The following is a 22599-nucleotide window of genomic DNA, read 5'->3' on the forward strand; positions in this document are numbered from 1 at the left end:
TCCCCTGCTGTATGGAAGCAATCGGTATCGCCGAATGTGGTGTGTACGAAGCGATGTGTGCATGCAAACTGGTGTGTGTTTGATGGACAGAAGCAGGGGAGGACCACGTGGAGCGTACCTGCTGGGAGTGCCCACCAAAGATCACATGAGGACCTGGGAGCAACGCAGACATCCGGGGGTCTGGTATGTCTCCTGGGAAGTGGGGGTAAACATACTCACAACCGTGTATCCCCAAGAATAAGACCTACCCCAAGAGTAAGCCTTAGCACATTTTTAGGGGCAACAAATCAATATGGCAGTGTCTTATTTTAGGGAAAACACAGTAGTTGGGGCGTCTGTATCTATCAGAGGAAAAGGAACAAAAACCTCACGATTCAAAGAAATCAGCGAGAGAAAAACACCAAGAAAGTCTCAGAGCTGAAGGGGTTAATGCCCCCTGCCCCAGTAATGGGGAATCTCCACATACCTCCTCCTGCAGAGCCGCACACTAGATATATGGTAGATGCTAGAATGTACGGGCTCCTGACAGGTATGACGTAACTTGTCATGTGATAGGGGCGTGTTCAAAATGCAGCCTGACGTTTCCAGAAAAACAATGATTATTCTAAGTCAACGTGGGCATAGAGGTGATTATAATAGAAGAGGTGGGGGGGGTAAGAGCTGCAGATACGGGGGTGCAGGGAGCCTGAGCCTGCATAAGTATAAAACATCACCACGCCCCCAACTCAAACAGTCACGCCCATCAACCAAGCCGGTCACCCGGTCACGCCCATGACCTGACTGCAGCCCAGTAATGGGGAATCTCCACATACCTCCACCTGCAGAGCCGCACACTAGATATATGGCTGCTCTGTGCTTCCAGGACCTGTGATGATGTCACATAGAGGGGAGGAGTCAGGGGTCACATGATCAGCTCCTCAGTGTATGCAGGACTCTGCTGTGCTGGATGTCATGGTGCTGGATGAGGGGAAGGTTATGTGTGGGGTCAGGAGGGATTTACAGTGTGGATGTAGCAGAGCCGTGTGTGTACGAGGTGTACGGAGCGGAGCCGTGTGTGTACAATGTGTTCAGAGCGGAGCCGTGTGTGTACGACGTGTACGGAGCGGAGCCATGTGTGTACGAGGTGTACGGAGCAGAGCCGTGTGTGTACGAGGCGTACGGAGCAGAGCCGTGTGTGTACGACGTGTACGGAGCGGAGCCGTGTGTGTACGAGGTGTACGGAGCGGAGCCGTGTGTGTACGAGGTGTAAGGAGCGGAGCCGTGTGTGTACGAGGTGTAAGGAGCGGAGCCGTGTGTGTACGAGGTGTAAGGAGCGGAGCCGTGTTTGTAGGAGGTGTACGGAGCGGAGCCGCGTGTGTACGAGGTGTACGGAGCGGAGCCGCGTGTGTACGAGGTGTACGGAGCGGAGCCGCGTGTGTACGAGGTGTACGGAGCGGAGCCGCGTGTGTACGAGGTGTATGGAGCAGAGCCGTGTGTGTACGAGGTGTACGGAGCGGAGCCGTGTGTGTACGAGGTGTACGGAGCGGAGGCGTGTGTGTACGAGGTGTACGGAGCGGAGGCGTGTGTGTACGAGGTGTACGGAGCGGAGGCGTGTGTGTACGAGGTGTACGGAGCGGAGCCGTGTGTGTACGAGGTGTAAGGAGCGGAGCCGTGTGTGTACGAGGTGTAAGGAGCGGAGCCGCGTTTGTAGGAGGTGTACGGAGCGGAGCCGCGTGTGTAGGAGGTGTACGGAGCGGAGCCGCGTGTGTAGGAGGTGTACGGAGCGGAGCCGCGTGTGTAGGAGGTGTACGGAGCGGAGCCGCGTGTGTAGGAGGTGTACGGAGCGGAGCCGCGTGTGTAGGAGGTGTACGGAGCGGAGCCGCGTGTGTAGGAGGTGTACGGAGCGGAGGCGCGTGTGTACGAGGTGTACGGAGCGGAGGCGCGTGTGTACGAGGTGTACGGAGCGGAGCCGCGTGTGTACGAGGTGTAAGGAGCGGAGCCGCGTGTGTACGAGGTGTAAGGAGCGGAGCCGCGTGTGTACGAGGTGTAAGGAGCGGAGCCGTGTTTGTAGGAGGTGTACGGAGCGGAGCCGCGTGTGTACGAGGTGTACGGAGCGGAGCCGCGTGTGTACGAGGTGTACGGAGCGGAGCCGCGTGTGTACGAGGTGTACGGAGCGGAGGCGCGTGTGTACGAGGTGTACGGAGCGGAGGCGCGTGTGTACGAGGTGTACGGAGCGGAGGCGCGTGTGTACGAGGTGTACGGAGCGGAGGCGCGTGTGTACGAGGTGTACGGAGCGGAGGCGCGTGTGTACGAGGTGTACGGAGCGGAGCCGCGTGTGTACGAGGTGTAAGGAGCGGAGCCGCGTGTGTACGAGGTGTACGGAGCGGAGGCGCGTGTGTACGAGGTGTACGGAGCGGAGCCGCGTGTGTACGAGGTGTAAGGAGCGGAGCCGCGTGTGTACGAGGTGTAAGGAGCGGAGCCGCGTTTGTAGGAGGTGTACGGAGCGGAGCCGCGTGTGTACGAGGTGTACGGAGCGGAGCCGCGTGTGTAGGAGGTGTACGGAGCGGAGCCGCGTGTGTAGGAGGTGTACGGAGCGGAGCCGCGTGTGTAGGAGGTGTACGGAGCGGAGCCGCGTGTGTAGGAGGTGTACGGAGCGGAGCCGCGTGCGTAGGAGGTGTACGGAGCGGAGCCGCGTGCGTACGAGGTGTACGGAGCGGAGCCGCGTGCGTACGAGGTGTACGGAGCGGAGTCGCGTGCGTACGAGGTGTACGGAGCGGAGTCGCGTGCGTACGAGGTGTACGGAGCGGAGTCGCGTGCGTACGAGGTGTAAGGAGCGGAGCCGCGTGCGTACGAGGTGTAAGGAGCGGAGCCGCGTGCGTACGACATGTGCGGAGCGGAGCCGTGTGTACGACGTGTGGAGAGGAGCCGTGCGTGTATGACGTGAGTGGAGCCGTGTGTGTACGGAGCTGTGTATGTACGTATCGGAGCCATGTGTGTACGTTATCTACGGAGCAGATCCGTGTGTATACGGAATGTTCGGAGCCATGTGTAAAACGTGAACGAAACCATGTGTCTACGTCGGATCCATGTATGTACATGTACGGATCAGAGATGTGTGTGTGCAGAGGATCTGTGTGTTTACAGAGTGTGGAGTGGACCACGTGTGTGGAATGTGGTATAAACCCACACTCAGGTTTGGCTCAGGAGCTCGCACTCTTCCACCTTCAGTGACTCCTCACTTCTCCATACATCACACTGAGGACACGGATCATTAACAACAGATAGAATTTACTCATTGTAATTTGATGATGAAAAGTCACAGATTAATTACTGCAGAGAAAAGTCACAGACTCGTTTCCCAACATACAAGAGAATAATCTGCTTTATTTTGTTGCTTCCTGGTATTTGGATTTAAAGGGAATCTGTCACCAGGTTTTTGCCACCTAATCTGAGAGCAACGTAGAGAGAGAGACCCTGATTCCAGCGATGTGTCACTTACTGGGCTGCTTAGTGCAGTTTTGATAAAATCAGATTAATCAGCAGGAGATTATCATTACAGGAGTACTTGGTGTGCTGCAGGTAGTCCAGCATATTCATGAGCTCTGTATAAGTGCTATATCTGCAGCAGAGAAAACATTGATTATATCGAACAGGTCAGTAAGTGACACATCACTGGAATCAGGGTCTCTTTCTCTACATTATGCTGATCTCTGATGGGGGAGCAAAAACCTAGTGACAGATTCCCTTTAACAAAACTTTCCTGATACAGTCATGTGTGGATTACATATGTTTTTAATGTATGTCTATGGGAAAAATCTGCACATAAAAATTGGTATAGCCACAAAAGGAACTGACATTTTGGATTTCAAAAATGCAAACAAATAAGAGAAGATATGCAGAAAAAGGTGCATGTGAATATGAGAGAGGGATCTGCCCTGTTGGAGAAGAGTGCAGTAAATTTTGGCTCACAATCATGAAGTTTCCACACGTGTTAGATGGGTCTGAAAATTGGATTTCATCGAGATTTACTTATGTTTTGTCCAATTAAGCTTTCTGTTTGTTTCAGCAATTACAGGAAAAATTTTCCCTCTCTCTTGGGTGGGCCTCATTCACACGTCAGTATTTGATTGGTATTTTTCATCAATGTGTGCAAATCACAAGGCCTGTGTTTTGGAGACACTTCTGGTTTTTGACCTACACATACTGATGAAATACTGATCAAAAATACTGATGTGTGTGTAAAGCCTGCTTTACACGTTGCAATTTCGCATACGATATCGTATGCGATTTGCAACGCCCCCATCGTATGTGTGGCACGTTCAATTTGTTGAATGTGCCGTACTAACGATTAACCCCCATCACACGTACTTACCTTCCATACGACCTCGATGTGGGCGGCGAACGTCCACTTCCTGGAGTGGGAGGGACGTTCGGCGTCACATCGACGTCACGTGGCAGCCGGCCAATAGAATCGGAGGGGCGGAGCTGAGCGGGACGTAAACATCCCTCCCACCTCCTTCCTTCTGCATTGTGGGCCGGGAGTCGCAGGACGCAGGTAAGATCTGTTCATCGTTCCCGGGGTGTCACACACTGCAATGTGTGCTACCCCGGGTACGATTAACAATCTGACGTGCAATTCTAGAGAAAGGTACGATGTGTATGCGATGAACGTTTTAACGTTCATTCGTAATCGCACGTACCTGTCACACACTGCAATTGTAAGATACATTGTAAGATACATTGCAGCGTGTAAAGCAGGCTTAAAGCCTTAGGGCGGCTTTGCACGTTGCGATATTGCACGTGCGATGTCGATGGGGTCAAATCGAAAGTGACGCACATCCGGCGTCGCAGTCGATATCACAACGTGTAAAACCTTTTTGATACGATGAACGAGCGCAAAAGCGTCGTTATCGTATCATCGCTGCAGCCTCCGACATTTCCATAATGCCGGTGCAGCAACAGGTACGATGTTGTTCCTCGCTCCTGCGGCAGCACACATCGCTGTGTGTGAAGCCGCAGGAGCGAGGAACTTCAACATATCTGCCGCCGGCTGCAATGAGAAGGACGGAGGTGGGCGGGATGTTTACATCCTGCTCATCTCCGCCCCTCCGCTTCAATTGGCCGCCTGCCGTGTGACGTCACTGTGACGCCGCACGACCCGCCCCCTAAGGAAGGAGGTGGGTCGCCGGCCAGAGGGACGTCGCACGGCAGGTATGTGCGTGTAAAGCTGCCGTAGCGATAATAATCGCTACGGCAGCTTTCACTAGATATCGAACGTGCGACGGGGGCGGGACTATCGCTGCAGCATCGGTAACACATTGTTACCGATGTTCCAACGTGCAAAGCCCGCCTTAATGTTGTCAGGTCTAACGCTCTTTTTCATGCACAAATAGGATAAAAAAATCTTTGAATGCAGCCAGACATGAGGCTGAGCTCATTCTGACATCAGTGACTGTTCTCATACACATTTTCTCAGTATTATTCATCAGAGCTTCGGACAGTGTCGGATTTTACCATCAGAGCTTCAGACAGTGTCGGATTTTACCATAAGAGCTTCGGACAGTGTCAGATTTTACCATCAGAGCTATAGTCAGTGTCAGATTTTACCATCAGAGCTTCGGACAGTGTCAGATTTTACCATTAGATCTTCGGTCAGTGACGGATTTTACCATCAGAGCTTCAGACAGTGTCGGATTTTACCATCAGAGCTTCGGTCAGTGTCGGATTTTATCATCAGAGTTTCGGTCGGTGTCAGATTTTACCATCAGAACTTCGGTCAGTGTCGGATTTTACCATAAGAGCTTCGGACAGTGTCAGATTTTACCATCAGAACTTCGGTCAGTGTCGGATTTTACCATCAGAGCTTCAGACAGTGTCGGATTTTACCATAAGAGCTTCGGACAGTGTCAGATTTTACCATCAGAGCTACAGTCAGTGTCAGATTTTACCATCAGAGCTTCGGTCAGTGTCAGATTTTACCATCAGAACTTCGGTTAGTGTTAGATTTTACCATCATAGCTTCAGACAGTGTCAGATTTTACCATCAGAGCTTTGGTCAGTGTTAGATTTTACCATCAGAGCTTCAGTCAGTGTCAGAATTTACCATCAGAGCTTCAGTCAGTGTCAAATTTTACAACCAGAGCTTCGGACAGTTTCAGATTTTACCATCAGAGTTTCGGTCACTGTCCGATTTTACCATCAGAGCTTCAGTCTGTGTCGGATTTCACCATCATAGCTTCAGACAGTCTCAGATTTTACCATCAGAGCTTCGGACAGTGTCAGATTTTACCATCAGAGTTTCGGTCACTGTCCGATTTTACCATCAGAGCTTCAGTCAGTGTCGGATTTCACCATCATAGCTTCAGACAGTCTCAGATTTTACCATCAGAGCTTCGGACAGTGTCAGATTTTACCATCAGAGTTTCGGTCACTGTCCGATTTTACCATCAGAGCTTCAGTCAGTGTCGGATTTTACCATCATAGCTTCAGTCAGTGTTGGATTTTACCATCAGAGCTTCGGTCAGTGTCAGATTTTACCATCAGAGCTTCGGTCAGTGTCGGATTTTACCATCAGAGTTTCGGTCACTGTCTGATCTTACCATCAGAGCTTCGGCCAGTGTCTGATTTTTCCAACAGCTTCAGTCAGTGTTGGATTTTAGCATCATAGCTGCGGTCAGTGTCGGATTTTACCATCAGAGCTTCGGTCAGTGTCAGATTTTACCATCAGAGTTTGTTCCGAATTTCATCGTTTTTCTTTCTAATAATATCTAGTCTGAAATACAGGCAGCACATTGATGGCACCCGAGTACTGTCCAATGTTTTATGGACCCATAGTCTTGTATTGGTGAATTTGATCTGAGACTTGACTCAATATCGGACATTTCTCAGTGATCTTGTGTGAACCACTTGGTCTGCAAATATACACGGACGTGTGAATAATGCCATAGACTATAATAGGTACAAGTTCTATACAAGAAAGACTTGGATAGAACTTGTACAAGAAAAAAACAGACATTTGAATAAAAGCGATGAAAAAGTTGTAAACTGTGATAATTATAAATCATCCATAGGGGATATATGACCCTCTGTATGTCTACAAGGTCAGAATACAAGGAGAGACCAAAGGTCCAAAGTGCTTAGTGGAACCTGCTGATCTTAAACAGACAGCATGATTAGAAATGTTATTGTCTTGCACATAAATTGATAACATTTAGATGATTCAGACGACCCTCCGACAAAACATGATTAACAAAGTCATTACTACAGGACTGTATGAGAAAGTGATTTATTCTACAAGAAACATTGGAGATAAAAATGAGAGAATCTGGGCTCTGAGGTTCATTATATCACCATTCTGTATGTGCTCTCAAATATTAGAACATTAATGAACACTCTGCAGCGCACATATATAAATACAACACTGCTGCATAGACAGTATACACACACTCAGCTTTGCTACATTAGTACACTTGCATACACATACAGCTCTGCTACATATATACATTTATATACACACACAATGTGCATACATAAAGCCATTTTGCAGTTCCTTCAAGGTTATGTGATTGATCACATAACCTGAAAGGTCCAGGAATTAGTTGGGTGGAAGGTTCTTCAGCTGCTCACTTAAGACGTACAGCCTCTGTGTAGGTCCTGGTACCTTCCCCTCCTGCTGTGCACCGATCACATCGATCAGTGTGGGGCAGGAGAGAGAACTGCAAAGGACATTGACTTAATGTTCTACATTATAGTTTGCTGCCTCCGGATTATAAGAGGCACTTGCTTATTTGCAAGATTTTTTTTTTGTTAAAAGTACATCTTATATGGGGGGCATGCTCTTGCTATGGAGGAGTAAACACGTCTCCTTTCAGCACGTGTTTTTCTCTGGACAATGATTTGTAGCAGGAAGAGAACAGCCTGGCGTTCCACCTCAGCCATTCCTACCAACAACGATGGTATACAGCGCTTCTTTGCAGTGCCTTCAGAAGTTCCTGCCCCGCAGAAGAGTAAAAATATAGCTGCTAGCTCTCTCAGCTACAAGGCGGTTGCCTTGTCATGCACACAAGATTTTATATTGTTAAAAATGCTTATTATAGCCCACAAAATATGGTAAGTTCTAAAGTAATTTCCCTTACTCATTTAATTATACGATGTTCTGTTATCTGATTTTTGTACAATTTGTCAATAAAATATATAATTTCTCCCCATGTGAGTTAGTTTTGATAGTCAAAAAAATATGATTTTCCAGTAATTAATTTTTCACATTCTAGGTATGATAATGACTTCTCCCCTGTGTGACTTCTCTGATGTGTAACAAGATTTGATTTTTAGCTTAAATGTATTCGACATTCTGAGCATGAAAAGGCTTCTACCCTGTGTGGGACTTTTGATGTTTAATAACATACCATTTTCGGGTAAAGCATTTTCCACATTCTGAACATGAAAAAGGCTTCTCCCCTGTGTGGGTTCTGTGGTGTGTAACAAGTTGTGATTTCTGGTTAAAATATTTCCCACATTCTGAACACGAATATGGCTTCTCCCCTGTGTGGGTTCTCTGGTGTGTAACAAGTTGTGATTTCTGGTTGAAATATTTCCCACATTCTGCACATGAAAAAGGCTTCTGCCCTGTGTGAGTTCTCTGATGTGTAATAAGATTTGATTTGTCATTAAAATATTTCCCACATTCTGAACATGAATATGGCTTCTCCCCTGTGTGGGTTGTCTGGTGTCTAACAAGGTGTGATTTGTAGTTGAAATGTTTCCCACATTCTGCACATGAAAAAGGCTTTTCCCCTGTATGATTTCTCTGATGTGTAATGAGATTTGATTTCTCTGTAAAACATTTCCCACATTTTGAACATGAAAATGGCTTTTCCCCTGTGTGAATTCTCTGGTGAATAAGAAGAGTTGATTTCTGGTAAAAATATTTCCCACATTCTGTACAAGAAAATGGCTTCTCTCCTGTGTGGATTCTCTGGTGAATAACAAGGTGCGATTTCTGGTAAAAATATTTCCCACATTCTGAACATGAATATGGCTTCTCCCCTGTGTGAAATCTTTGGTGAATAACAAAAACTGATTTCTGGGAAAAATATTTCCCACACTTGGAACAAGAAAATCTTTTCTCCTCTGCTTGATTTTTTTGATGTTTAACAAAAGATTTTTTTAGAGGAAAACTATTACAATATTCTGAAAGCGAAAATGGCTTCTTTGCTTTATGGGTATTTTGTATTTTAATGCCTATTTTCTGATTTTTATTTTTCTTAGTAGTCTGTAATGATTTAGAAGACAGGACCCGTTTCATAGGATCAGATGATAGGGCTTTGTTGTGAAGAGATGATGGGATATCTGGAGTCGTGGCATTCACTTCATTTGTATCCTGTGTGATATTAAGTTCATCTGATTTATAAATTGAAGATGTCAGGTGTTCTTCTGATCTCCTGTCACAGTTATCTGCCAAGAATAACACCAGTTATTATTATTGAATAAAAATATCCTTGAAATTTACATTTTCAAACATTTGTATTTAAAATGTCTATAGAAATGGCAAGTTATGTAGTAAAATGTAATTATTCACTAAGACAATGACAGTTCAGTCTAATAGAAAACCTCATAGGATGAACCAGTAGAGTGTGGTGTTCAGCTGTTTGTTCATTCTGCCTCCCAAATATTGGAATTAAAAGCAACCAAAAATGTTATGTAGGTGAATATGATACCAATAAAAACTTCTACTCATCCCACAAAAAATAAGCCCCATCATCTGTTCATGGAAAATCACAGGGCTTCCACATGGTTAGTGGATCAAATAATGCAGATAAGTGCATAGTTAAACACTATACAATAGTTTGTGATGACTGTGTAATTGTTGTATTTGTTTCGGTATTGTCTTTGATGTTGTCAAAGAAAAGCAGCAAAAAAGGGGGATCTTGTAATTTACGTTTTCGTAGCAGCCTCACCTATTACATGCTGCTTGGGGAAATACAAGTCCCAGTGACTGCTAAGTGAGGGCTGCTGAGCGAGTGAGGCCTGCATTAAGTGCATAGTTAAACACTATCCTAGTTTAAAGACAAGAGCATAGTTTAAGGTTTTCCTTACTACTGTAGTTCTCCATTGTTTTTCTGCTTTTATCTGTACGGTTTATCCAGGGCTGTATTTGGCGTTTGTGCTGCCCTGGGCACTTTATGTCGTCGCACCCCTTACTGACAACGTAAAACTATGATTTTGTGCACACAACAACTATTTAAGACGGATCTACTCTGTAACACACTTGAAAAAGTGCTAAATGCTATAAGAATGAAGATCAGAACTTGCTGCGCATACCTTCAGTTTTATTTATAGCTTCAGGTTTTCAAAGACACTGAGTGGTTAAAACAGGTAACTGAACAATTTTTCATGCTGCTGCCACCAGGAAGTTGCTTACTAGTACTTAATACAATTTCAATTTATAAAAAGATGCCATTGTTTCCTAACCTGTCTTCCGCCTGAAAAACTCAATAGATTTACAGATGTGTAAAGACCATGGTGTGCACATAGCCTAACAGTTCCCATTCCCTTCAGATAGTAGTTAAGGCGCTTGTACACAGACTACAGTTGGATAAACCCGGAGATAGACAGGCTCGGCAGACAGTCTGATTGTCTTTTTTTAAATCACATACTTTTTTATTAAAACAGAATACATACAACAGAATAGCAAATCGGCATCCAAATTAAGATGATCACATCTATTACCCCTTTAACTCCCCCTCCCGCCCCCTCGCCCATTCCCGGCAACACCACTTCTCCCCGATACTACATCCCATTTAGTACACACTTAGAATACCCTCCAACTGCAGTATAGCAACCATCCCGTTGTGCAAAAGGAACAACTAGTAACACAAATAAAACAAAACACACACATCAGAGGTCTCCGATAGCTATCCCAGTCCCAAATCAGTTTACTGGTCCATCACTCGTCCTATTCGCATTGCAGCCAAGGAGACCATAGTGTCAGGTTTCCGGGTTTTCCAGTTCTCTTTTGAAAGAGCTTGCCCTCAGTTAACATGGAGTTTAATGTTCTGTTGCCCTACTTCCTGTCCAGCTGCTTAAAAGGCCGCCTCTAAGCCCAGTCCAGTGCCTGAGTATACTGCTTGCTGTGTGCTCCTGCTTTGCTGCTTCTACTTCCTGATTGCCTTTTGGATCTTCCTGAAAGACTACCGACCGACTCTGGATCATACCCGGTTTCTTCAAGCTGTGCCCGGACTCCGTCTGCCGTCTTTGATCAGCACGTCTGCCCGGTTCCTTCTGGTTCGTAACCACTCTGGACTAACATTCCGTACGGACACTCCTGGACTTTTACCACTTGCCCCTTGTGTCCCGGCTGCTGCACATTTAGGCCTTCCGGGGTGATTGCCGGACAGTCCCTGTATAGGGGTTCGCTCTGGTGGTCTCCCTGGGGGAGTCCGGTGCGTGGCCCCGGGAATCCCCTTCGCTCCGTTTCGGGAAGGTATTTCGTGTGTGTGTTCTACTGTGTTTGTTCCGTTGTGTATCTACCGTGGTTACATGTTATAAACATCTTGTACCAAGAACTCGTCTCTGGTGGTCATTGCCCTAACGCTATCGAAATCCTCAGAACATACAATAGTATTACACATAGCTTCTCAAACATTTTAACATTCCCCCTTCTTTCATACACTCCCTGTTCCAGCTGAAGAATACATTTCACCCTTTTAATGTACTCTCCCCTGGTCGGGGGGTCTTTTTTAATCCAGGACCTGGCGATTAGCTTTCTTGCCGCATACAGCAGCCTAGCAATGGCAATTTTCATAGTATTTTCCACCCCAAGCTCCTCAACATATCCCAATATGCATAGCAATGGTTCCCTGGGAAGGACACACCCATATGTTCTTCCTATCTTGTGGATAACCTTAGTCCAAAAGGAGACCAGTCTCGGACAAGACCACATCATATGAAAAATACCTGCGTCAGATCCCTGACACCTTGGACACTCCGAATTCCTTTTCAACCCCATTTTAAACATCAGTAAGGGAGACCTATATACCCGGTGAATCACGTATAGGTGAGATAGTCTGGTCGGTTCGCTCATGGAAAGTTTAGGGACATACTCTAAGATACTCTCCCACACCTCCTCCGTTATCGGCCCAACTTCCTCCTCCCATTTAGATTTAGTCTTAAGTGGGTAGTGTAAAAGAAAGGTATGTAGTATATCTTTATTTGTGCCAGAAATGATCCCCTTAGTGCTTCCTCCCCCCTTACATACATACTCCAGTACCAGGTCAGTCTGTATGGCCACACTTTTTTTAGCCGCTTGGGCTGCAATCGCATGTTTTAATTGATTGTAGTGGAGCCAGCCGGACGCCGGCAACTAAAACTCACTCTGTAACTGTGGGAACGATTTCAGAATTCCTCCATCCAATATCTGATGCATGTATATTACACCCTTGCGTCTCCAGTCCTCAATATTCCCCATTTTCTGAATCTCCGGAAGATTACTGTTATCCAAGATAGGTGTAAACTTAGTTAACCGGGTCACCCCTCTCACCCTTTTCAGCATATCCCAGGTCTTGTTTATAAGTGCCATTGTAGGAGACATTCCACCCAAGATCCCCACCGCACCATCCTCTAGTCCCATTACCAATGGACTTCTACCCACTATGTATTCCAGCACTTCTTTAATGCCCCCATCTTTCTCTCGATCAGACCAGCCCCTGAGGTGTTGACATTGCGCCGCCATATAATACAATTCCGGATTTGGGATTGCCAGACCCCCCTCATCTTTCGGCCTTTGTAAAGTCTCTAATCGCACCCTAGGCTGCTTTTTACCCCACACCAGGTCCCTAAACAGCGAGTTTATTCCTTTAAATCTTTTCTTTGAAATACAAACAGGGGCATTGTGCAGTATGTATAGGAGTTTAGGCATTACTACCATCTTTAGTAAATTAACCCTTCCAACAACTGACAAATGTAGCTTGTTCCAGGCATCCACTTTGGCTCTCAATTTTTTAAGAAGCGGCCATAAGTTCACCTGTATGTATTTTTCTACTGGCAGAGATATCTGGATACCTAGATATTTAAATTCGTCCACACTCTTCAATTTGTTAGCCCCAGTATCATCATTTGTCCAGGTTACTTCCCCATCCACTTTAAAGAGGCTCGATTTAGACCAATTAATGGTCAGTCCCGAAACTTCTCCAAATTTCTCTATTATCTGCATGGCATGATCCAATGAGGCTGACGGATCCCCCAGGAAAAGTAATAAATCATCAGCATAAAGAGCTATTTTCTCCTCTAAATGCCCATACCTAAATCCATGGATCTCCTTTGATTTCCTAATGGCCGCCGCCAGAGGCTCTATTGCAATAGCAAATAGGAGCGGCGATAGTGGGCAGCCCTGCCTCGTTCCCCGATGCAACTCAAACGCTGAGGAGGTCATACCGTTAACTCTAACTTTAGCAGTAGGCCTATTATACAACAGCTGCACCCACTTTACAAACCGTGGGCCAAAACCCATATGTTGCAACACTTTCCACAGATACCCCCTGTGAGGCAAATCCCGGGATATGAAGATGTATTATGACTTCCAGTCATAATCGCTCATCACTCCCTGGCAGTGCCCCCTCCCTTCTTGTCCTCAATGTCCAGCATCTGTGAAGGTGTCACATCCCATGGCCATCTCCTATGATATGGAAATTAGGTGATGTGGGAACAATGGACACAGGATGACTCCCTGCCGTGACCCTGTGGTAGGAGCTGCTATCTAATTAGCAAGCTTGGAAGTATCCAGACAGAACGACTCCAGTAAAAATGGTTCATATCTCGCAAGCCATATTTCCGATAAATATGGCAACCATAAAAATGGTGTCTCCGCATGCGGACGATGCTGGCACACCCTTTTTATGGGAGCGGGAGCTTGGGAAATACCCCAGGCGTGATATCAGCCAATGGGGAACTAGTAGACAAGTCATGAGTCCTCTCATTCTGTAGCTAAATTCATAACTGTCACAATGAGAGCATTGGCGTCCGCCTACGACGCTCCCAGGCCAAGTTATGGCCATATTCCATGTTGTGGATTTTGTCCATAACTCCAGCCAGGGGTGGAGCAGTGCTCCCTCTGAGGTCACGAAGGTAGGAGGGGACCTGGATTTGCCCAGGTTGATAACCCTACTTCGGCCATTTTCCAGTGTTCTTTCGCTGGGGGTCACGTGCAGGAAACATCTGTGGGAGTTCCTAGAAACCTGGTCTACAGCGCCCCCCTGTGGCCAGACGCACAAGGTAACTGATTGAATTGCATACCTGTTTGTAAACCATGCTTTATCTGTAACTGTACTCTGACATATGTATATTCTGTAGATTCCCTATTGTATATATTGTAGTTTCTAGTGTGCTTTAGGCTGATTAAATTATATAATTAATCTTGGGCTGTTCTGTTATCTCGATCTTGAATCCCACGTCTGTGTGTTCGGCTAATAGTTACCGTGAAGCGGTTGGTGGCAGCGAGTTGTGCCAAGGATTATTGTGGGGAGGCCAGTGAGATCCGGGGAGGTTTTATATATTCCGCCCGCGGAGGTCGGGGGAATATATACCCTACTCTCACTGGGGACCCTTCAATAATCGGCATAAGTAGTATAGCGGCCTCCTTGCTTATTGTCGGGCAATTCCATAATTGGCCTGACTATAAGAGGGGCGCTAGAGAGCGCGTCACGTGCTCTGTCTGTCGGTCGGGAGGTATAAAGGAGGGGTGACCCCCACTTGTTACCCCCCGATTGTGACGTACTGGTAGCCAGCGCGGGGGATTTCTGAGTGACCCCCCCGGTGGTTTGTGACATATTGGTGGCAAGCGGTGGGATCGAGATAATAGTGTGTGTGAGTGTGAGACCCATACTCCCAGACACTAAAGACTGCCTGCAGCAGCTGTGGCTGCTGGGGTCTTCAGACCAGACCAACACTAGAGTGTCAGAGTGCAGATACTGTAAGGTGTGTGGAGGCATCAGGTGTCAGTTCTGTGTCAGTGACCAAAGTCTGCAACAATGGCTGAGAGCACCAGGAGCAAAGCCAAAGGAATGGCCGATGCTCAGGCCAGAGACGATGAGGAGGTTGTCCACGAGCCCTCCAAGAGCCCGACGCCAGAGAACCGCTCTGCAGAGGACATTGCACAACCTGGCACTGCTGGACAAGATGAGGAGCAGCTCACCCAAGGGTCCTCAACGAGCCAGATGCCAGCCCTCCGCTCTGCAATGGACAGTGAAGCACCAGGCTCCGCAGCGGGCCGCAGATCACCACGTGCCATTCCACCGAGCCTGGGAGGCTCGGATAGCCTTCTTCAAATGGCTATGGCCCTTCTCCAGGCTGGAGACCGGGATACCTACGAGATACTCATGGCCGAGCGTGAGCGGCAGGCAGTGCGTGAGGCTGCGGAGCGGCAAGCAGCACGTGAAGAGCGCCAGGCACAGCGTGACTACCAGCTGCAGCTAGCTCAGCTCCGGCCCTCATCAGCCACACGTGACCTTCAAGACACCAAACTTCCAAAGGTCCGTGTTGAGGACTTCCCAGTGCTGGAGAAGGACGGAGACTTGGACTCTTTCTTGACTGCTTTTGAACGGACTTGCCTGCAGCACCATCTGGACAAGGACCAGTGGGCCAAATACCTGACCCCCCGTTTAAGGGGTAAGGCCCTGGATATCCTTGGGGACTTGCCTGCTGAGGCAGATCAGGGCTACGACACCATCAAGCGGGCCCTGATCCAACAGTACAACCTCACTCCAGAGTCCTACCGCAAGAAGTTCCGGAGCCTACAGAAGGGACCAAAGGACTCCTGGGCTGACCACCGGCGGGCACTTGCCCGAGCTGCCGACCACTGGACCCAAGGCCTGCAGCTTTCCACCGGACCGGAGATCCTGGACTTGTTCATCACGGAGCAACTCTTGTGGAACTGCCCTGAGGATCTCCGCCAGTTCATCCGAGACCAGAAGCCAAAGGGGTCCACGGCTACAGCTGCCCTGGCCGATGACTACACCAACAATCGGGCTACTGAGGCCAGGAGAGCAGCCACCAGCAGCACCTGGAGAGGGGGTAAGATGAACTCTGCGACTGCCCCACCTGCCCCTAGACTGCAGGGGGTGTCCCCCTCAACTCCCCTCTCCAGGCCCGTGGCAGAACCAAGACGGTGCCACCAGTGCAACCTACCTGGACACTTCAAGGCCATGTGCCCTCAGCGTCCCAAGGCCCCGGCTCCGTCCCCGTCCCAAGGGCCGCCCAAGGTGTATTGTGTGGGTGGGGGTGGTGGTAGGTCCCTGGACAGCTTCCAACCTGTCACCGTCGGCCGGTCTGTGACCATGGGACTGCGAGACAGCGCCTCGGAGGTGACTCTGGTGCGGCCTGAGATGGTGTCCCCCCAAGACTTGATCCCTGGAAAAACCCTCGCTGTCTCCGGGATTGGAGGCATTGACCCGGCGCTGCCTGTTGCTGACATTTATGTGGACTGGGGCGCAGGGCGAGGGGTGAGGGAGGTGGGGGTAACTGATCGGATCCCCGCAAACGTGCTACTTGGGACAGATTTGGGGCAGATAACCTCCCAGTTTGGGCCCCAACCAAGGGCTGAACCTTCAGCCAGTACTGACATGCCTCCGGACAATGTTAATGTGTTATCTATGAATGATGTAAGGGAGGAGGGAGTGAACTCTGATATTTCTGCTTGCATAGACACCATAGACACACACACAGCTGCAGCTGTGACAGGGGAGGGGGTCAGAGAAAGGTGTGACAATGCCTCTACAAGTAATCAGCCTGTGAGCTGGGATCTGTTGCCCTCTGCAGGGATAAGCAGAGAGCAGGGTGCTGCAGGGGGAGGACCAGTGTGTGGGGTGGGGGCTACCACAGCAAATGTGGGGTCCCCAGAGATTTCACAGCGGGGTTCTGTTGCTGCAGGAGGGGAACAGGCAGGTGAGATTGGGGCCGGTCCAGGAGCGGAAGTGCTCCCAGGTAAGATCTCGGTGCATGGTTCCCCCACAACCGGGGTGTCAGGAAGCCAGGTAGGTCTGCCTGAACCGGCGACTTGGTCAGGAACGGAGGAGGAGCAGGCACGACCCACGGTCGCAGCGGCTGTGGCCGCTGTCACCCGCAGTGGGAGTGCTGGAAGCCAAGGGGCCTCCCAGAGGTCCGATAGCTCTTCCCCTTCTGACCCAGTGGCAGCCGAGTCAGGTGGAGGCCAGGACACAGGTCCCGGGGTACTGACTGAAGATGTGACAGTCTCGTCGATTCTGGCCACATCTAGTCAGGGGTTTCAGGCAGCGTTAGAAGCTGACGACAGCCTGAAAGCTCTTAAGGAGCAGGCGGCACAGCCTCCCTCGGACTCGGACCCGGAGCGAGTGGTCTGGGACCAAGGACGGCTGTACCGGGCCACGGTCCAGCAGGGTTCACCGGAGGCGTGGCCCAGGGACCGACAGTTGGTGGTACCCTATCCGTTCCGGACGGAGTTGTTGCGGATCGCACATGAGATTCCGATGGCCGGACACCTAGGGATCGTTAAGACCAAGGCCAGGTTAAACCAGCATTTCTACTGGCCAAAAATGGGGGCCGATGTGGCTGCCTACTGCCGTTCGTGTGAAACCTGTCAGAGAGTGGGGAAGGCGGGGCCACACCCCAAAGCCCCACTGGTATCTCTGCCAATCATCGATGAGCCTTTCAGGAGGGTGGCTGTGGATCTGGTCGGCCCGCTGGCCATCCCCAGCAGCTCCGGGAAACGCTTCATACTGACGGTAGTGGACTATGCCACCCGGTACCCGGAAGCAGTGGCCTTGTCGTCCATTCGGGCTGACAAGGTGGCCACCGCATTGCTGGAGATTTTCTCCCGAGTGGGTTTTCCCCAGGAAATGCTCACTGACCGGGGGACCCAATTCATGTCCCAGCTGATGGAGGCCCTCTGTAAGCAAGTCCAGGTGCGACATCTGGTGGCCAGCCCGTACCATCCACAGACTAATGGCCTGTGCGAGCGGTTTAATGGCACCTTAAAGCAGATGCTTAAGATGTTGGTCGACTCCCATGGGCGTGACTGGGAGCGGTATCTCCCACACCTGTTATTTGCTTACCGGGAGGTTCCACAGGCCTCAACAGGATTCTCACCGTTTGAGCTCCTGTACGGGCGACGTGTGCGGGGCCCCCTGGCTCTGGTGAAAGAGGCTTGGAAAGGGGATTTGGCCACCCCTGGAGTGTCGGTTATCGAGTATGTCATGCGCTTCCGGGACAAAATGCAGGCCTTGACGCAACTGGTACACGACAATATGGCTCAAGCCCAGGCCGATCAGAAGCATTGGTACGACCAGAACGCTTGTGAGAGGACCTACCAAGTGGGTCAAAAGGTGTGGGTACTGGTCCCCGTACCACAGGACAAGCTTCAGGCAGCCTGGGAAGGCCCATACCTCGTGTACCAGCAGCTCAACCCTGTGACGTACCTGGTCACCCTGGACCCTGCCCGTGGAAGGCGGAAGCCCTTCCATGTGAACATGATGAAGGCACATCATGAGCGGGAGGCATGTGCGCTCCCCGTGTGCAACCTGCCCGAGGAGGGAGAAGCGGAAACCCTCTTGGATATGCTAGCCCAGGTTAGGGCAGGCGGATCCATTGAGGATGTGGAGGTTGGCCACCAGCTCTTGGAGGACCAACGGTCCCAGCTGTGGGCCACCCTACACCCCTTCCGGGGGTTGTTTACCAACCAGCCCGGAAGGACTGACTTGGCTGTCCATCACGTGGACACTGGGGATCATCCCCCGATCCGGCGTTCAGCATATCGGGTCTCCCTGGAGGTGCAGCAACACATGCGCCAGGAGATTGACGAGATGCTGAAGCTGGGGGTGATCCAGGCATCCAACAGCGCTTGGGCCTCGCCTGTAGTCCTCGTCCCTAAGAAGGACAGAACCACTCGGTTCTGCGTGGACTACAGGGGGCTCAATGCTGTCACGGTCGCCGATGCGTACCCAATGCCACGCATCGATGACCTGCTCGATCAGTTGGCCGGGGCTCAGTACCTGACCATCATGGACCTGAGCCGGGGATATTGGCAGATCCCCCTGACTCGCAAGGCCAGGGAACGCTCTGCCTTTATTACCCCATTTGGACTGTACGAGTCCACGGTGATGCCATTCGGGATGAGGAATGCCCCTGCCACTTTCCAGCGGATGGTCAACACCCTGCTCAAGGGACTTGAAGGGTACGCGGCCGCGTACCTGGATGACATTGCCGTCTTCAGTCCCACCTGGGAAGATCACCTACAGCATCTAGCACAGGTGCTCAGGCGGATCCACCAGGCAGGTTTGACCATCAAGCCGGGAAAGTGTCAGCTGGCCATGAGCGAGGTCCAGTACCTCGGTCACCGGGTAGGCGGGAGAACACTGAAGCCCGAGCCTGAGAAAGTGGAAGCCATCGCATCCTGGCCCACCCCCAGGACCAAGAAGCAGGTGATGTCCTTCTTGGGGACCGCTGGGTACTATAGGAGGTTTGTTCCATGCTATAGTAGCCTGGCAAAGCCCTTGACGGACCTCACCAAGAAGAAGCTGCCCTCTGCAGTCGATTGGACAATGGACTGCGAGACAGCCTTCCGGGCCCTAAAGGACGCCCTGTCCAGCCCGCCCGTGCTACAGGCAGCCGACTTCACGCGGCCGTTTGTAGTACAGACCGACGCCAGTGACTTCGGCCTCGGTGCGGTGCTCAGCCAGGTGGACTCTGCGAGCCAAGAGCACCCAGTCTTGTACCTGAGCAGGAAGCTGTTACCACGGGAAGTGGCCTATTCCACGATGGAAAAGGAGTGCCTGGCCATAGTGTGGGCCCTGCAGCGTCTGCAACCCTATCTATACGGGCGCCACTTCATCGTGGAGACGGACCACAATCCCCTCAGCTGGTTGCACACCGTCTCTGGGACGAATGGGCGATTGTTGCGATGGAGCCTTGCGCTCCAGCAATACAACTTCACCATTCGCCACAAAAGGGGCCGGGACCACGGTAACGCAGACGGGCTGTCCCGACAAGGAGAGGTCGCGGACGGGCGCACGGGGGAACACCGGAGTGTGCTGCCCCCTAGCGCCCTCAAAAGGGGGGAGGTGTGAGGCAAACCCTGGGATATGAAGATGAATTATGACTTCCAGTCATAATCGCTCTCATCACTCCATGGCAGTGCCCCCTCCCTTCTTGTTCTCAATGTCCACCATCTGGGAAGGTGTCACATCCCACTTACACCTCCAACAGCCATCTCCTGTGATATGGAAATGAGATGATGTGGGAACAATGGACACAGGATGACTCCCTGCCGTGACCCTGTAGTAGGGGCTGCTATCTAATTAGCAAGGCTATGGAAGTATCCAGACAGAACGACTCCAGTAAAAAATGGTTCATATCTCGCAAGCCATATTTCCGATAAATATGGCAACCATAAAAATGGTGTCTCCGCATGCGGACGATGCTGGCACACCCTTTTTATGGGAGCAGGACCTGGGGAAATACCCCAGGCGTGATATCAGCCAATGGGGAACTAGTAGACAAGTCATGAGTCCTCTCGTTCCGTAGCTAAATTCATAGCTGTCACAGTGAGAGCGTTGGCGTCCGCCTACGACGCTCCCAGGCAAAGTTATGGCCCATATTCCATGTTGGGATATTGTCCATAACTCAAGCCAGGGGTGGAGCAGTGCTCCCTCTGAGGTCACGAAGGTAGGAGGGGACCTGGATTTGCCCAGGTTGATAACCCTACTTCGGCCATTTTCCAGGGTTCTTTCGCTGGGGGTCACGTGTAGGAAACATCTGTGGGAAGGATCCTAGAAACCTGGCCTACAGCGCCCCCCTGTGGCCAGACGCACAAGGTAACTGCTGGAACTGTGTATGCCTGTTTGTAACCCATGCTTTGCTTGTAACTGTACTCTGACATATGTATATTCTGTAGATTCCCTATTGTATATATTGTAGTTTCTAGTGTGCTTTAGGCTGATTAAATTATATAATTAATCTTGGGCTGCTCTGTTATCTCGATCTTGAATCCCACGTCTGTGTGTTCGGCTAATAGTTACCGTAAATCGGTTGGTGGCAGCGAGTTTGTGCCAAGGATTATTGTGGGGAGGCCAGTGAGATTCGGGGAGGTTTTATATATTCCGCCCGCGGAGGTCGGGGGAATATATACCCTACTCTCACCGGGGACCCTTCAATAATCGGCATAAGTAGTATAGCGGCCTCCTTGCTTATCGTCGGGCAATTCCATAATTGGCCTGACTATAAGAGGGGCGCTAGAGAGCGCGTCACGTGCTCTGTCTGTCGGTCGGGAGGTATAAAGGAGGGGTGACCCCCCACTGTTACACCCCGATTGTGACGTACTGGTAGCCAGCGCGGGGGATTTCTGAGTGACCCCCCCGGTGGTTTGTGACATATGTCACGAACCACCGGGGGGTCACTCAGAAATCCCCCGCGCTGGCTACCAGTACGTCACAATCGGGGGGTAACAAGTGGGGGTCACCCCTCCTTTATACCTCCCGACCGACAGACAGAGCACGTGACGCGCTCTCTAGCGCCCCTCTTATAGTCAGGCCAATTATGGAATTGCCCGACGATAAGCAAGGAGGCCGCTATACTACTTATGCCGATTATTGAAGGGTCCCCGGTGAGAGTAGGGTATATATTCCCCCGACCTCCGCGGGCGGAATATATAAAACCTCCCCGAATCTCACTGGCCTCCCCACAATAATCCTTGGCACAACTCGCTGCCACCAACCGCTTCACGGTAACTATTAGCCGAACACACAGACGTGGGATTCAAGATCGAGATAACAGAGCAGCCCAAGATTAATTATATAATTTAATCAGCCTAAAGCACACTAGAAACTACAATATATACAATAGGGAATCTACAGAATATACATATGTCAGAGTACAGTTACAAGCAAAGCATGGGTTACAAACAGGCATACACAGTTCCAGCAGTTACCTTGTGCGTCTGGCCACAGGGGGGCGCTGTAGGCCAGGTTTCTAGGATCCTTCCCACAGATGTTTCCTACACGTGACCCCCAGCGAAAGAACACTGGAAAATGGCCGAAGTAGGGTTATCAACCTGGGCAAATCCAGGTTTCAGGCAGCGTTAGAAGCTGACGACAGCCTGAAAGCTCTTAAGGAGCAGGCGGCACAGCCCCCCTCGGACTCGGACCCGGAGCGAGTGGTCTGGGACCAAGGACGGCTGTACCGGGCCACGGTCCAGCAGGGTTCACCGGAGGCGTGGCCCAGGGACCGACAGTTGGTGGTACCCTATCCGTTCCGGACGGAGTTGTTGCGGATCGCACATGAGATTCCGATGGCCGGACACCTAGGGATCGCTAAGACCAAGGCCAGGTTAAACCAGCATTTCTACTGGCCAAAAATGGGGGCCGATGTGGCTGCCTACTGCCGTTCGTGTGAAACCTGTCAGAGAGTGGGGAAGGCGGGGCCACGCCCCAAAGCCCCACTGGTATCTCTGCCCATCATCGATGAGCCTTTCAGGAGGGTGGCTGTGGATCTGGTCGGCCCGCTGGCCATCCCCAGCAGCTCCGGGAAACGCTTCATACTGACGGTAGTGGACTATGCCACCCGGTACCCAGAAGCAGTGGCCTTGTCGTCCATTCGGGC

General features: G+C 50.3%; 1 protein-coding gene across 1 annotated transcript in view; it reads right to left on the reverse strand.

Annotated features, from left to right (window-relative positions):
• LOC142312966 (uncharacterized) overlaps positions 1 to 22599 on the reverse strand; it is a 220074-nt gene that overhangs the window by 104831 nt on the left and 92644 nt on the right. The window contains exon 14 of the mRNA XM_075351955.1: positions 8352 to 9432. Within this exon, the coding sequence (XP_075208070.1) occupies positions 8352 to 9432 (1081 nt within the window). The remainder of the gene's footprint in view (positions 1 to 8351; positions 9433 to 22599) is intronic.

This window comes from Anomaloglossus baeobatrachus, chromosome 5, assembly GCF_048569485.1.
Source record: "Anomaloglossus baeobatrachus isolate aAnoBae1 chromosome 5, aAnoBae1.hap1, whole genome shotgun sequence".
Taxonomy (NCBI): Eukaryota; Metazoa; Chordata; class Amphibia; order Anura; family Aromobatidae; genus Anomaloglossus; species Anomaloglossus baeobatrachus.